This window comes from Lynx canadensis, chromosome B1 (assembly GCF_007474595.2).
Source record: "Lynx canadensis isolate LIC74 chromosome B1, mLynCan4.pri.v2, whole genome shotgun sequence".
NCBI lineage: Eukaryota > Metazoa > Chordata > Mammalia > Carnivora > Felidae > Lynx > Lynx canadensis.
Window position 1 is genome coordinate 40,014,987 of NC_044306.2, and position 17,916 is coordinate 40,032,902.

General features: G+C 36.6%; 1 protein-coding gene across 6 annotated transcripts in view; it reads right to left on the reverse strand.

Annotated features, from left to right (window-relative positions):
* The window catches only part of HOOK3 (hook microtubule tethering protein 3), a 117,642-nt gene that overhangs the window by 49,594 nt on the left and 50,132 nt on the right, over positions 1-17,916 (reverse strand). For all 6 annotated transcript variants that reach the window (XM_030312518.2, XM_030312517.2, XM_032592853.1 and 3 more), the window contains 3 exons: positions 11,995-12,158; positions 5,326-5,466; positions 3,550-3,751 (listed from right to left, as the gene is read on the reverse strand). In XM_030312518.2, coding sequence (XP_030168378.1) covers positions 3,550-3,751; positions 5,326-5,466; positions 11,995-12,158 — 507 coding nt within the window. The remainder of the gene's footprint in view (positions 1-3,549; positions 3,752-5,325; positions 5,467-11,994; positions 12,159-17,916) is intronic.

Consider the following 17,916-nt stretch of genomic DNA (forward strand, 5'->3'; position numbering starts at 1 on the left):
AATAGTAGGTTTAATACTTAAAAAAAATAAAGATGGAAATCTAAATTAAGAAAGGAAGATGATCAGGCAGGTTTGAAAGAACACTCAAAGAGAACTTTTGGAAAGAAAAATATTATTGAAAAACAAAGTGTATTAAGCTCCAGATCAGAAATAGGTGGAGAGAATTAGTGTATTACAGAATTTCACTGTAATATTTCTAGTTGTAGATTCCTTATTTATTTAGTTTGGAATTCACTGTAAATACTACCTCTGATGTCCTTCATTAGTTCTAAAACAATGTTCACGCATCCTTTTCCTCAAATAACATCTTTTTATATTTCTTGCTGTTCTCTTTTCTGGAACTCTAATTGGATCATCTGATTTTAATTTAACATCTTTTAATGTCACATATAGTTTCTTTGGGCTACATTTATTTTGGGTAGTTTCTCAGTCCACATTCAAGTTAACTAATTCTTTCAACTTTAGTGTATGTTGAAAATTGAGTAATAAAATGTTGGGAAGAAATACACCCAGGGGGCGCCTGGGTGGCTCAGGCGGTTGAGTGTCTGACTTCGGTTCAGGTCATGATCTCACAGTTTGTGAGTTCAAGCCCCACATTGGGCTCTGTGCTGGCAGCTCAGAGCCCAGAGCATGCTTCAGATTCTGTGTCCCCCTCTCTCTCTGCCCTTCCCCTGCTCACGCTCTCTGTCTCTCAAAAAATAAACATTAAAAAATAAATTTTAAAAATAAAGAGAAATATACCCAGCAAAAAACTTGCCAGTATTCACGGTGCACAGAGCTGTTCTACTAAATCTTCTCCAACTCATTTTTTTTTTTCAACGTTTATTTATTTTTGGGACAGAGAGAGACAGAGCATGAACGGGGGAGGGGCAGAGAGAGAGGGAGACACAGAATCGGAAACAGGCTCCAGGCTCTGAGCCATCAGCCCAGAGCCCGACGCAGGGCTCGAACTCACGGACCGCGAGATCGTGACCTGGCTGAAGTCGGACGCTTAACCGACTGCGCCACCCAGGCGCCCCTTCTCCAACTCATTTTAAGCTAGTATAGTTTTGATGCCAAAATCAGATAAGGAAAGTATGAGATAGAAACCTTCAAGTGAATCATAGAGGCAAAATATTCTAAATAAAATGAACAAAGCAAATCTAATGATGTGAAACCAATAAATCTGCAGTGACTAAATGAGTTTTGATTCAGGAATGCAAGGATAGCTTAAGCAGAGACAATCCATTAATATAATTCATCAACATTAATAGAAAGGAAGAGCAGAATAGGAGTATCTCAATAGTGCAGGAAAAGGAGCTGATTAAGTTTAATATCCATTTAAAATAGACACCCTGAACAATATATGCTAATACACTGGCAAAACATTTAAAGCATTCTGTATAAAATCAACAAGAAATGGTTGCCTAATATGATTACTTCTATTCTGAGTTGTATTACAGGTCAAACATGCTGACTGAGGAGGAAAAAAATGGTATGGAATAGAAAAAGAGAAACAAAACTATTTTATTTGTATTTTATATGACTTCTGACAAGAGATACTGCAGACATTACTAGAAGTAATATGAGAATCTGGCATGGTTGTAAAATGACATAAACATCGATTTCAATTGCATAAATAAACAACAAACTAAAAATGGTATCCTTTCTTTTGCTAATTGCAGTTACAAAATCTGAACAAGGTACCTAAGAGTAAATGTAATATGTGCATGACATTTAGAAGAAAATTACAAAACTGAAAGACACTGAAGATCTAAATAAATGGAAAGATATATTGATCAAATAGGAACATTCATTGTCATAAAGATGTCAATTCTCCCCAAATTAACCAACAAGAGTCAATGCAATTATAATTCCCAAAAGTTTTGGGTATTTAGGTAAGGAAAAGTTCTAAGAGACAGTTTTGAAAAAGAACAAGGTGTATTATCAAATATTAAATTACTAAAAATTTATAAATAATAAGACAGTGGGGTATTGTGTCAGAATAGACATATAAACCAATGAAACAGAAGAGAGTACCCAGAAACAAACTCACATTTAAGATGGAAACTTTAGGTATGTGATAAGATGGACTTGCAGGTCATTGTGGAAGAAACGGACTACTAAATAAATGCCATTACGTTGACTGGTTGCCTACACAGACAATGAAGTATTCAAATGGATCCTTAATCTAGCATCCTACACAAAAATTAATTATGTGTGATTTAAAGAACTAATTGTGCACAAAACTAACTTTAAATCTTTGTTAAGAAAACAGAGGTTAGTCTTACATCTTTATGTAGGAAATTATTTAAGACAAAAGACAAAATATTTAAGACAATATCATAAAAAGATATTTAAAGTTAATCTCAAAAAAGGTAAAGAGAAAAGTCACAGAATGGTAGGAAATAAAAATAGCAAGTGTAATTGACAGAAGATTAATAGCAAGACCATATAAAGAACTTTCAGAAATCAGCAAGAAATAACACAATTTTAAAAATGAATAGAAGATTAAAAATGGGCAATTCACAAAAGAAATGTAATCAGTAAATATATTTGTAATTAGGGTAATGCAAAGTATAATCATGAGGCGACACGATTTCATATTCAACCAACTGGCAAAATTTCAAGTGTGACAATACTATGTGTTCGTGATGATGTGGAACAACAGGGATTCATACAAACTTCTGGTTAGTAATACAATCATTTTGAAGAGCAATTTAGCAGTATCTCATTAAATGAAGATACTCTAGGAAGAAATTCCTTATACCTGTAAAACTTTCACACATGCATAGAAGAGGACATATTCAATACTATTCATTGTGATATTTCTTGTAATTAAAAGAAATGTTGAAACATCCTATGTTGTCCTTCAATAGGAAAATGGATAAACTGTGGTTTCGTGACTCAACAGGATACTGTATAGCAGTACATATGAAACGAATAAAGCTATACCTGTCAACATAAACAAATTTCACAAATATACTGAGCAAAGTAAATCACAGAAGAGTCTTTTTACTATATCATTTATATAGTTCTGAAACATGTCAAAAATGTTACACATTATATATATATATATATATATACACACACACACACACATATATATATATATATACACACACATACATACATATACACATACATGAGTAAATATATATGCACCAAAAGAATAAAGAGATGCACGGGAAAGAAAACTACAAAACAGCATAGTGGTTACTATAATGAAGAGGGGAAGAGTATGTTTTATTTTTTTAAGCATAGATATTTATATTATTCTTTTACTTTTGTGTATTTCTTAAGTATTACATAATAACTTAAAAATAAAAAACAATAAAAAGATTTGCTATAGAGACTAGTTGGTAACCTCTGGATAAGAACTAAGTTTTAATGTTAGCTATACTGGAATTAAAATTAAGAACTTAGTAAGAAAAAAAGAACGAAGTTTCCATAGGTAAAAAACAGAATACTGTGAAAACAAAAGTCAGTGGATTTTTGGTAAGCCACAGTATTATAATGGAAAGCTTGCTTGAAAACATCATTAAGAAACTTTGTTACTATTCTTTTTACCTGTCTCTTATATGTCTCAAGTTGACTTCGAGCTGCATTGGCTTTTCTTAACTCTTCCTCTAGACTGACAGTGTTCTGCATATACATAGTATTCTTTTCTTCTAAGAGTTTAACCTGACGCCTCAAATCACCAAGATCTTCTAGCTTCTTTTTATATGATTCCACTTGGCCTTCTAGTTTAGACACTTTATCAGAAGAATGTCTAGAATGAGATGGGAAATCAGAAATCAGAAACACATCCAGAGTTGTAAAGCTGTTTTAATAGTGCTAAACCAAGAGGGACTGCCAGAAAAGAACACATTCAAATGAAGTTATAAGACCAAAGGTGACTCTAGATTAATGTTTTGTTCAGGCTAAAAAATATGACCAAAATTACAGCAAAACTTGTAATGGAGAATGTCATATAATTTCAGGAAAGCAAGTGGTGGTGGTGGGGTGTGTGTAGGGGGGTAGCCAGCACAGTGACATGTAGCAAAGAAGCAAAATAAATTGTGCAGTGTCCAAATGATTTGGCAATTAGAATGACATTAGTGACCAAAGGAACAGCCATTTCCGTGCAGCAGTGGGGGTAGGAGAGGGCACATTTTAAGGAGTTAAGGAGAGAATGTAAATTTTACCTTGTGTAATCTAAATTTGTTCTGGAGGGAAGGAGAGAGGAGTAAGTCTTTTTTCTAAGATGAGAGACCTAAACATATAAATATATGCTAAAGTGGGAGATCCAAATGCAAAGAGAAATGATAACAGATGGAACACAGTCCTTGTGTAAGCAAGAAGTATTGAGACCCAGTGCACTGAAGAAGGAATCAGCACTGGACATGAGAAAGAATGACAAGTCTACATTCTAAAAGCAAAAATGAAAAGATAGGTGGGAATGCAGGACAGTTAGAGGTGCAGGAAGTACAGGGCATGGAGAGTCTCCACAGCTCATGGTTTTTCCTTGATGCAGTAGGAAACAATGTCATCTACTGAGACTAAAGCATTGAGAGGTGGGGGGGTGGGGTGGGGGGTGGGTGTCCAGGTGAAAAGAGTTATGGAAATAGGTGCTAGCTATGAGAGAAATGGGAGACAGAGCTATCTATCATGAGCAGCAGAATGGTGGACCACAGGTAAGAGCCCAAGGAAGAGTAAAGATCATGGCTTTGTAGTAGGACAAAACTGTATCACTATGTGATTTTCTCTATTCATTCTCAGTATTCAAAGAGCAAAAGTGTAAATGGCTGCAATGATCCGACAGAAGATAGATTATACAAGTGGAATGGTGGCAAATTGAGGTGGCAGAGAGTGAAGGCACTTAGTTCTCTCACTAAGTGAGTCTCGGTGCAGGTAAACTGGTCCAGCAAGGAAATGATGCCTCATGGGGTGTGACAGTATCCGAGAAAGAGGAAGACTGAGTGAGCAGAGGACTTGAAATTAAAGAAAAGGAGTCATAATAAGAAAAGCTCCAGAGCTACACAAGTATTTAGTGATGGTCAGAGACTAGTTTCTATTTAACAAACATTTATACAGCACTTACTTACTTGACAGATGCTGTTCCAACGATTTAGAAATAAAAACTTACTTAGTTCTGCATCTAAATCTGAGGTGGGAGGTGTATTATCTCCATTTTACAGATGAGAAAATGGTTACATGAGAGGTTAAATAAATGACAGCACTGGAATCTGAACCCAGTTAAACACCCTGCTATGCTCAGAGATCCTAGAGTTTATAACATGAGTGGCAGAGCTGTTCTGGGTGATGACAGGCCTGAGAGGTCACAAACATGGGAAAACTGTTTACCTAAGAACATCTATTTCATCTTTTAAAGACTGAGCATCATCTGCCAAAGTGGTTAGTTCATCATTCTGTTGCCGGAGTTCAGAGATTTCCTTTTCTAACTCTTCACAGCGTATACGATAATCATCTTTGGCTGCTTCTAGTCTGTAATCAAAATAGACCAAGAAAGTACTATTTATTGTCTAATAATTCTCCTTAGGACAGCAAAAGGAAATAAAAAACATGAGAATACACTCTTGAACCTGTCTCCTACTTCTGTGACCATAAGCTCTATCTTCAAGTTTTAACTATCCTGAAAATGGATTCTACTGGTCCAAGGCTTATGGAAACGTAACAACTGATTATCACTCCTCTGTTCAGAAAGTTAGACATCACGTAATATTTTTCCAAATACAGAACATAAAATTTATTTAAAGTTTTATTTGTGACCATGAAATTAACAGATGTTCCTTGTTGAAAATTTATAATACAGAAAAGCAAGAAAAAAATATGTATTAATCTAAGTAGATAATACTGTTAATTAACATTTTTGAGTATATCCTCTAGTCTGGTTGCTATTCATAGGTCTTTTCCCCTCTCAATATGGATAATACCGTTCATACCTCTTATTTTATTTTGCTTTAACATAAATCTTTCCTTTTGATTTACAGGATTGTCTCTAATGTCACAAATATTTATTGTTGATTATTTATTTTTTTTATTTGAGAGAGAGAGAGAGAGAGAATGAGAGTGAGTGAGCATACGAGTGGCAGAGAGGGGCAGAAGAGGGCAGTCTGACGTGGGGTTTGATCCCCTGAACACTGAGAATCAGGACCTGAGCTGAAATCCAAGAGTGGGATGCTCAACTGACTGAGCCACCAGGTGCCCCCAACTTTTAAAAATTTTTTTTGAGAGAAAGAGGGAGCCTGAGTGGGGAAAGAGTGGAGACAGGGAGAGAGGGAGAATCTTAAGCAGGCTCCATGCCCAGTGAGGAGCCTGACCAACCACGAGATCATGACCGGCACAGAAATCAGGAGTCGGACGCTTAACCAACTGAGCCACCTAGGCGCCCCCTCAGGTGTTCCTTTATTTACTTTCAATTTTATTTATAGAAGTATTTCAATTTAACAGAAATTCTTAATTTCTAGGTAATTCTATTGATGCATTTTCTACCTTATAGTTTTCACTTTTGGTGTATGATTATAAAGCTTTTTTCTTTTATATAAAACATAAAAATATTGCAAATATTTTAAAATATATTTAAATATAAATAAATTTAATAAATAAATTTTAATAATTTAATGAATAAATTTACTATAAATAAATACAAATTTAAATAAATTTAAATATACACATATATAATAAAATATTATAAAATATTTTATATTTCTTGTTAGTATTTAACAGGGTTTCTTTTTTTTTTTTTTGAATTTTTTTTTAATGTTTATTCATTTTTGAGAGACAGAGAGAGACAGAGCATGAGCGGGGGAGGGGCAGAGACACACAGAATCCGAAGCAGGCTCCAGGCTCTGAGCTGTCAGCACAAAGCCCGAAGTGGGGCTTGAACTCACAGACCGCGAGATCATGACCTGACCTGAAGTCAGACGCTCAACCGACTGAGCCACCCAGGCACCCCCAGGGTTTCATTTTTAAAACTAAAATTCTCAATTTCCCCTGGAATTAACTTTAGTATATGATGTAATGCAGGAATCAAACTTTTCCTGCCAAAATATTTACCTACTATCCCAAAACCATTTAACAAATAATTTAATCTCTACCTATTGATTAAAAAATGCCGCCTTTGTCATATTAGAAATTTATGTATACACTTGGGTCAGTTTTCTGGATCTGCATTTGTTACTGGTTTGTCTACTTTGCTGCACCAATACCAAAATTAGTACAGGTGTGTAACATTTCAACAATGGACATGGCAAGCACTCCCTCATTATATTTTGAGTGTAAATGTTCTGGGAATCTCCTGCTCATCAATACTTCTGGCTGAACACAAAATGTGAATTGGAATCAAGTTCAAATTATATAATAATTTAAGAGAAAATGGCATTCTTACAATGCGCCGTTAAAAACGTGTAAAAAAACCCAAGTAAACAAACAGATGTTATCGTTCTCCATATACTGAAATACTTTTTATGTACGACTAAGAAGTTTTTGTTGTACAAGTCCCTCATATTCCTTTTAAATTTTATTATTCCTTGGGTACTTATAAACTTACAAAAGCAAGTTTTTCCTGATGATCCTACCTAGTTATTACTAGAACATCTTATGACCTATACAAATGTCTTATAGTTACTCTCTTCCCATTAAGTGTTTACCGGTTCTGAGAACTTTTGGTTGATTCACTTCACATTTTCTAGGTGGACCAACCTATTATCCATAAATAATGATCATTTACTTTTTGTCATTCCAAAATTTTATCTTATTTTTATTTCATTTTCTAGAAATAACTAAATTGTATCTGTGTGCCAGGCAATATTCTCAGTACTTTTCACATGTTAACTCATTTAATACAAAAATTCTAGAAAGTAGGTAATTATTAGACCATCTTACAGTGAATGAAATGGAGGCATGCCCAAAGTTACACAGCTACTAAGTGGCAAAGCCAGGATTTTTGGAATGTCTAGAAAAAAACTCAAATACTAGATTAATACAAATTATCATCTTGTTCTTTACTGAGAATTTCACACACCAACCTTATTTTGTACTATTCCTTCTCCTTTAACTTATGGATTGAAAGAGCTAAAATAAGAAATTTAATATTGTTAAATTGTTATTGTAATAGACTTAATAACAGGTTAACGATCCTGGGATAAAGTTTATTGTAATAAAGTACCAATTGAAGTTGCTGTTGTTTATTTAGGATTATTTAAAAAATACTCATATATCAGATGTTAGTATTTTTTAAAATTATTTTTGTTGGGTTTGATGTAAGGGAAGGAAAGTGGAAGTAAATTCTTATGCTCCAAATGTTATCATTGTCTAGAAAACTGGATTTAACTGCCCCACCAACTATTTACTTTTAAATATTTGAAATCTACAATTTGAAAGACTAGTTCATGAATACCTGCACACCCTTTGCTAGATTCATCTACTTGTTGTTAACATTTTGCCTCATATGCTTTCTCTCATTTTATGGGTAAACACATACATAAAATACACACGTACATTTTTTTTTGAGAACTATCATAAAGGAAGCTGCAGAGGTCATGACCCTTCACCCCTAAATACTACAGCAGTAAGGATAGTCTTATTCATCATCGCAATACCATCATTATATCTAAGACAATTAATATTAATTTATTTAATATGTAGTCCATATTTATCCAACTGTAGTAAAAATGTTCCCTCTTTCCACTTTGATCCAGGATCCAAAGAAAAATTTTCACTATCTTTAGTTCTATTATCCCTTTTGTATTTCCTTCCTTTTGTTTTTTATAATATTGACTTTTTTGATGGGCGGCTGGGTGGCTCAGTCAGTTAAAGTGTCGGACTTCAGCTCAGATCATAATCTCGCAGTTTGTGGGTTTGAGCCCCAGGTCGGGCTCTGTGCTGACAGCTCAGAGCCTGGAACCTGTTTCAGATTCTGTGTCTCCCTCTCTCTCTCTCTGCCCCTCCCCCACTTGCAATCTGTCTCTCTCTTAAAAATAAACAAACATTTAAAAAACATAAAAAAAAAAGAGAAAAAATAAACTCCTATTTTATTGACTTTTTTGAGTAGTCTTACCCATCTTTAAGGATATTCCTTATTCTGATTATTTCTTCATGATTACATTCAGGTTAAATATCTGGCAAAAATACTATACAAGTGACACTGTGTACCCTGTGGGTGGTGCTACTTAGTTTGATGATTTAATTAAATGGTAACTGCCAGATCCCTCCATTAGAAAAATATATTGCCCCTTTTGTAATTAAAAATAATCCATGAGGGGAGCCTGGGTGGCTCAGTCGGTTAAGCGGCTGACTTCGGCTCAGGTCACGATCTCGCAGTCCATGAGTTCAAGCCCCGCGTCGGGCTCTGTGCTGACAGCTCAGAGCCTGGAGCCTGTTTCAGATTCTGTGTCTCCCTCTCTCTGACCCTCCCCCATTCATGCTTTGTCTCTCTGTCTCAAAAATAAATAAACGTTAAAAAAAAAAAATTAAAAAAAAAGATCCATGAGGGGCGCCTGGGTGGCTCAGTCAGTTAAGTATCTGACTTCAGCTCAGGTCATGATCTCACGGCTCATGAGTTCAAGCCCCCCCATCAGGCTCTGTGCTGACCGCCTGGAGCCTGCTTTTGATTCTGTGTCTCCTTTACTCTCTCCCCTCCCCTACTCATGCTCTGTCTCTCTCTCTCTCAAAAATAAATAAAAACATTAAAAAAATTAAAAGCACAATACCACTATCACATATATTAAAATTAATAATTTCTTCAAAAAAAATCTATGAGAGTTAAAACTTTAGGGCGCCTGGGTGGCGCAGTCGGTTAGGCGTCCGACTTCAGCCAGGTCACGATCTCGCGGTCCGTGAGTTCGAGCCCCGCGTCGGGCTCTGGGCTGATGGCTCAGAGCCTGGAGCCTGTTTCCGATTCTGTGTCTCCCTCTCTCTCTGCCCCTCCCCCGTTCATGCTCTGTCTCTCTCTGTCCCAAAAATAAATAAACGTTGAAAAAAAAATTAAAAAAAAAAAAAAAAACTTTAAAGCTCGTATCAATGCTCAAAAAAGAAAAAATATGAAAGATACAAGGTTATAATACAGATAACCCAGAAGAATTATATTTGACTATAAGGAATAATAAATACTAAGAGGTATAAATATGTAGTGCTGATAAGTACTTGAATTGTTTAAGCGCTTCAAAATAATAATTGCAATATGTACTACAACATGTATTCTGGAACAAATAAAAGACTTAGACACTATATCCTTCATAATGAATACACAGGACAATTCTAAATACCACTTCCCCAAACCATACTTGAAAAACTAGCCACAATTTAGGGGCACCTGGGTGGCTCAGTTGGTTAGGCATCCAACTCTTTCTTTCAGCTCAGGTCATGGTCTCACAGTTCAGGAGTTAGAGCCCTGCGTTGGGCTCCATGTACTGACAGTGCGGAGCCTGCATGGGATTCATTCTCATTCTCATTCTCATATTCTCATTCTCTCTCTCTCTCTCTCTCTCTCTCTCTCTCTCTCTCTCTCTCTCCACCCCCCTTCCACCCCTCAACCCCCTTTCAAAACAAAACAAAACAGAAAAAAAACTAGCCATAATTTAGAAACAAAAGGGTACAGTCATACTTAGATTTTACTATCTACCAATTCTGTCTTAGAAGGTCAAGATTAAGATGAAGGGTTCTCAAACTTTTTGGTCTCAGGACCTCTTCACACTCTTAAAATTACTGACATTTCAAAGAACTTTTGTTTACGTAGGTTTTATCTATCGATATTTACTTATCATATTTAAAACTTAAAACAGAAACACCTAAATATATTGAAAAGGACAGTAATAAAACTATTATATCAATATAGACAACACATCATTTATGAAAAATAACTGTATATCTTAAAACACAAAAATAGGGAGAAGAGTGGTGATGTTTTACATTTTTGTGATTCAAATAATCCAGTCTCACAGGAGACAGCTGGGCTGTCACAGCTATTTCTATATTCACCTGTTGTGACACCTTTTTGGCTGAAATGTATGAAGGAAATCCACCCTTGCACAGACATGTAGGTAGAAAAGGGATGGGCTGGAAGCCTCTCTGAAAGGGTCTCTGCAAACCTGCAGGGGCCCACAGACCATATCCTGAATTGCTCATGTAGACCACAGGGGATGGACTATTTCTAAGGTTTCAGAAAAGACTTAAATATAGTTTTTTGTTTTTTCCTGTTAAAGCAAAATATATGTCTTACTGCTAAATCCTTCAATTGCGTGGGTCTGTTTTATCTGGCAGGATGCCAAATTTTTCCTTTTCTCCTTTTCCCTTTCACCATCCAATTGCCAAAGGGTGATTCTCCCTTCCTCTTAGCCTTTTCCTCTCCCAGAAGATGTGTTTAGAAAACAGTCCCTTTAAATTAGCTTGCCCTTTAAATAAGCCTATCTCTATAAATCATGGACCTGGCCTTTTTATTGTGTCCCTTTAAACCAAGTACCTGCAAAGGGCACCAATCTCTTTATGTTAGTGCCACTATGTTTTCAGGGTATCTGGTCCTTTAAGGCAACTCACTTGACTTTGAAATCTTTTCCCTGCAGTTTGTGGTTTAATCTCTTTTTTGTCTTAAAACTGATTTAATATTTTGAGTGAGTTTAATCTTTCTGATGATCTCTCCAACTTACCTTACCCTCAGGCCCTGTATTTTTCTGTCTTCCTCTAATTTTTTGTTAATCTGCCTTTTACTTGCCTCAAAGCACCTAGCAGGATGGGGTGGGACAGGTGTATGGGATGTGTGGTTCTTGTTTGCTTTTCTCACAAGAACAGCTGAGGCATACTGTCTTTCAGGTAATATTGAGCGTGTGGTTTTGATAGAATTTTACCTAGGTATGAAGTTACCTTCGTGTCACATGGGAAGATTTGGGGAAGTTGTTTATTTTACATCCTCCTGTGGTTTGCAGCCACCTAGTGTTATAGTCCTAACACTATATTCTTAACTTTAAAAGACAATTACCAAATGTTTTAACGGATAGACTTTAGTGAGGGGTCTTTTACCTGAATGTTTCTTCTTGGAGTTGTTCTAATTGAGTTTGGAGCTGCAGATGCCTTCTTCCTGCAGGACTGTTCGGATCTTCTATAGAATCAGATTGATTAAGTCTTTCCATTAATACCTGATTCTCTGCCAAAAGACTACTTTTCTCCTCTTGCAATGCTGCAACCTGTTAGAATATAGGAAGACACCAATTATTTCTTCCAATTACACTGGCATCAGCACAATCACTTGTGAATTACCATTATGAATTAAAGCCTGTTTTGATCAACCTCCACTGCAAACATTTACACTACCTTTGAATACTGCACAGGCAGAGCAATATATAAGAGTAAGCAGGAATTCATTCTTTACATCTGAAAAGATAGTCCACCAAGTAAGATATGTAAATGGCAACTAAGCACACAAAAAGATACTCATGATTAATCATTAAGGAAATGTAAATTACAACCACAATGTTCTACCAATACACTCCTAGAAAGGCTAAAATAAAAAATACTGGCTATACCAAGTGTTGGCAGAGATGTAGAATAAATGGAAGTCTCATACGCTTTTGGTGACAATGTAAAATGTTTCAAGCACTTTGGAAAACAGCTTTGCGTTTTCAAAAAAAATTAAACATGCAACTACTACATGACCTAGGCAGTATTTACTTACTCAAGAGAAATTAAAGCACATGGCCACACAGATTTATAAAGAATGTTAACAGCTGTTTTATTTGGAATAGAGAAAAACTAGAAACAACACAAATGTTCATCAACAGGTTAATGGATAAATTCTAGTATGTGCATATAAGAGAATACTATTTGGCAATGAAAAAGAATTAACTATGGATACCATCAACATAAACGAATCACAAAATAATGAAAAAAATCAGACAAAAAAGTATACAATGTATGATTCCTTTTATATACAATTCAAGAAGATACAAACAAATCTATAGTGACAAAGCAGAGCTGGGGACTGGAGGGGGAATACAGTCATGAGAAAACGTTTGAGGGTGATGGGTTCATTATATCAATTGTGGTAATGTTTTCACACATTCATACATATGTCAACAGTTTTGAATGTACACTTCAAATATGAGCAGTTTATTATACGTTCATTTTATCTCAATAAAGCTGTAATAACAAAAGTTAACTGCCATTTCTAATTCTTGCTCCCCATCCTCCACTTTCTCTTGAACTCATTCTAGCTGGGCTATTGGCCCTACCATTCTACAAAACTGCTCATCAGATCACTACTGACACCTCCATGTCACTGCGATCAATCAATGTTTGAAGCAACTGATCACATACTCCTCCTTGAAGCATTTCCTTCACTTGGCTACCAGGACCCCTTACTCTCCTGGTTTCTATACCAGCCTACCAGGCTTCCCTGTCTCCTTAGTCAATTCCTCTTTATTTCCCTGCCATTAGACTACCCTACAGCTTTTCTTCTTTACATACAGTGATGGCTTCCAGTTTCATGGCTATAAACGTCCTTGATCAGTGATAACTTGCACATTTCTATTTCTAGCCTGCATGCCTAAACTGGACATCATTTACACTTGGATGTCTAACAGGCATCTCAAATTTAAATTGTCCAAGTGGAGCTCTTAATCGCTTCTCACTCTCATTCCCTCCAGTCTTTCCTATTTCAGTGAAAAGGAACTCTGTCCTTCCAGTTGCTCAGTCATAATCCTTAACATCTTTCCTTCATACTCACATCCAATTTGTAAGAAAATATCATTGGCTATACCTTCAAACATATTTTGACCACTTCTTAACAAGCCCTAAATTCCAATCTAAGCTAACATAATTTTTTTTTTTTTGCCTGGATTTGTGCAGTGGTTTCTTAATTAGTCTTCTAAATTTGGCCCTTGCCTCCCTTTAGTCTATTCTCCATACACCGGTCACAATAATCCATTTAAACAAAGTCAGCTCACATGACTACTTTGCTCAAAATCCTCCAACGACTTCCCACTTATTCAAAGTCAAAATCTTTACAAAGGCTTCTAAGGCCTCTTCAGACTGATATCCACTTCACACACTCTCTTCAGAAGGCACTCAGTAACATTTGTTAAATAAATGAATGAAGCTAAAATGCCAGCTCTATAATTTGTCAGGTTTCTGTAAATGCGTGAGTCTTGTCTCAGAAGAGAGCAGTGGCTCTATTCTATGTCACTGGACTATTTCATCCATTTCTGCACCTTCCTCCTTTTTTTTTTTTTTTAAATGATGTATGCCTGTGTATTTGGCAAAAGTCCTTTTCACACACACGGAAAACGGAGACTACAGGCATACCTTGTTTTGCTGTACTCCTCAGTACTGCCATTTTTACACATTGAAGGTTTGTGGCAATCCAGTCTCAAGTCTATAGGCACCATTTTTCCAACAGCACTGCTCACTTCATGTCTCTGTCACATTTTGATAATTCTTATAATATTTCAAACTTCTTCATTATTATTGTATTTGTTATGGTGATCTTCGATGTTGCTATTGTAATTGCTTTGGGGTGCCACCAAACACACCCATATAAAATGGTTAATTTAGTTGGTAACTGTTGAGTGTGGTCTGACTGCTCCACTGACCAGCTGTTCCTCCCCCACTAGTCTATCTCTCTCCTCAGGCCTCCCTATACTCAGAGACACAAAAATACTGAAATTATTAGGCCTACTATACCCTGTAAGTGTTCAAGTGAAAGGCTGTGCATCTCTCATTTTAAATCAAAAGGCAGAAATGATTAAGCTTAGTGAGAAAGGCACGTTGAAAACCGAGATAGGCTGAAAGCCAGGGTTCTTGTATTAAACAGTGTAGCCAAATTGTGAATGCAAAGGAAAAATTCTTGAAAGAAATTAAAGGTTTAAAGCTACTCCAGTGAACACGCAAATGATAAGAAAGTGAAACAACAGCCTTATTGTTGACATGGAGAAAGTTTTAGTGGTCTGGAGAGATCAGCCACAATATTCCCTTAGGGCAAAGCCTAATCCGGAGCAAGGCCCTAACTCTCTTCAACTCTATGAGGGCTGAGAGAGGTGAGGAAACTGCGGAAGAAAAGTCTGAAGCCAACAGAGGTTGGTACATGAAGTAAAAGGGAAAAACTACCTCCATAACAAAAAGTGCAAGATGAAGTAGCAAGAGCTGATATAGAAGCGACAGACACCAAATTATCCAGGAAATTAAGGAGTTGAGATAATTCATGAAGGTGGCTACACTAAACAGATTTTCAATGTAGATGAGAAATTCTCTTCCATTGGAAGAAGAGGCTATCTAGGATTTTCACAGCTAGACAGGAGAAGTCAATGCCTGACTTCAAAGCTTCAACAGACAGATCGACTCTCTTATTAAACATTGATGCACCTGGTGAGTTTAAGTTAAAGCCAATGTTCATTTACCATTCTGAAAATCCTAAGGCCCTTAAGAATTAATGCTTAATCTGCCCTGCCTGTCCTCTACCCATGGAGCCAGAGTCCTGATGACAGCACATCCGCTTACAACATGGTTTACTAAATATTTTAAGTCTACTGTTGAGACCTACTGCTCAGAAAAAAAGATGACTTCAAAAATATTACTGCTCACTGACAATGCCCCTGGTGACCCAAGAGCTCTGATGGAGAAGTACAATGAGATTAATGTTCAAGCCTGCTAACACGATATCCACTCTGTAGACTATGGATCAAGGAATAATTTAGACTCTCAAGTCTTATTATTTAACCAACACATTTGGGGGGCACCTGGGTGGCTCAGTTGGTTATGCGTCCAACTTGTGATTTGAGCTCAGGTAATGATCTTGCGGTTCGTGAATTCGAGCCCTGAGTTGGGCTCTGCACTGACAGCATGGAGCCTGCCTGGGATTTTCTCTCTCTCCCTCCTCTTTCTGCCCCTCTCCCACTTGTGCTTGTGGCTCTCTCAAAATAAATAAATAAACATCAAAAAAAAAAAAAAAAAAGAAGCACATTTGGTAAAACTGTAGCTGCCACAGATTATAATACTTTTTCTAATGGACCCGGGTAAAATGAATTGAAAACCTTTGGAAAGGATTCACCATTCCAGATGGCAATAGGAACATTCATGATTCATGGGAAGAGGTTAAAAAAAAAAAAAAAATCAACATTAACAGAAGTTTGGAGGAAGCTGATCCCAAGCCTCATGGATGATTCTGGAGTTCAAGACTTCAGTGGAGAAAGTAACTGCAGATGTGGTGGAAATAGCAAGAGAACTAGAATTAGAAATGGAGCTCGGGGGCACATGGGTGGCTCAGTGGGTTGAGCATCTGGCTCTTGATTTTGGCTCCGGGCATGATCCAGGTCACGGGATGGAGCCTGCGTCCAGCTCCTCACTGAGCATGCAGCCTGCTTAGACTTTAAGATTCTCTCTCTCTCTGCCCCTCTCCCCCACTTGCATGCTGTTTCTCTAAAATTAAAAAAAAAAAAAAATTCTCTTTCTCTTTCCCTCTGCCCCTCTCCCTGGCATGTGCGCTCTCTCTAAAAAAAAAAAACAAAAACAAAACCAACCAACCAAACAAACCAACCAAAAAAGAAATTGAGCCTGAAAATGGGACTGAACTGCTGCAATCTCAGATAAAACTTTAATAAATGAGTAGCTGCTCCACAGGGACAAGCAAAGAAAGTGACTTGGGGTAGAAAAGTGACTTGGGGTGAAGATGCTGTGAAGGTTGTTGAAATGGCAACAAAGGATTTAAAGTATCACATAAACAGTTGAGAAAGCAGCAGTAGTGTTTGAAAAGACTGACTCCAATTTTGAAAGAAGTTATACTGTGGCGAAAGTTATCAAACAGCATAACATGCTACAGAGAGATCATCTGTGAAAGGAAGAGTCAATTGATGGAGCAAATTTCATTTTAACGAACTGCCACAGCCACACCAGCCTTCAGCAACCACCATCCTGATCAGTCTATCAGCAGCCATAAATGCTGAAGCAAAACACTCCACCAGCAAAAGAAATTATGATACACTAAAAGCTAAGATGATGGTTAGCAATTTTTAGCGATAAAGTCTTCCTAAAGTGTATACATTTGTTAAAAAAAGAAAGAAAGAAAGAAAGAAAGAAAGAAAGAAAAGAAAGAAAGAATATACATTTGTTTTTATTTAAAAAAATTTTTTTAATGTTTATTTTTTTTAGAGAGAGAGAGACAGAGAGAGACAAAGAGAGAGAGTGAGCAGGGGAGGGGCAGAGAGAGAAGGAGACACAGAATCTAAAGTGGGCTCCAGGCTCTGAGCTGTCAGCACAGAGCCCGATGTGGGGCTCGAATTTACAGACCACAAGATCATGACCTCAGCCGAAGTCGGACGCTTAACCGACTAAGCCACCCAGGTGCCCCTACATTTTTAGACATAATGCTATTGCATACTTAACAGACTACAATAAAGGATAAACATAACTTTTATACGCACTAGGAAGCCAGATAATTCATTTGACTTATTTTACTGGGATACCAGCATTATTGCAGCAGTATGGAACAATAACTCCTAAGTATGCTTGTAATAAAAAATGATACTTAAACATGATTTAAGAAAAAAATCAGACAAAAAAGGGGTTTATCATAAAAAAGCTATAGTTTCCCGCAGAGTGCTTCTGCTTCTAACAGACAACTAATTTTAACTATTCCTAATTTTACTGTCTTGGGTTGTTATTTTACATCTCTAAATGTTTTACACTTCTATTTCTTGATTTATCAACATCAGACATTATCTAGTGACTTTCTCCTCTGACAGGTTAAATTATAGCAACTTGTGCCATCCTTCCTTTCCACAAACAGCTATTCTTGTTTCCTTCATTGGTCACCTCTGCAATCTTAACTACTTATTAACTCCTTCCACTCAATCCCCCACCCATTTATGCACTCACTCATCTGCCTACTATATGCACCACGGACCACAGGACCATGGAAAGCCTTTCCGGGAGGCCTAATTTAGTACTTCACAC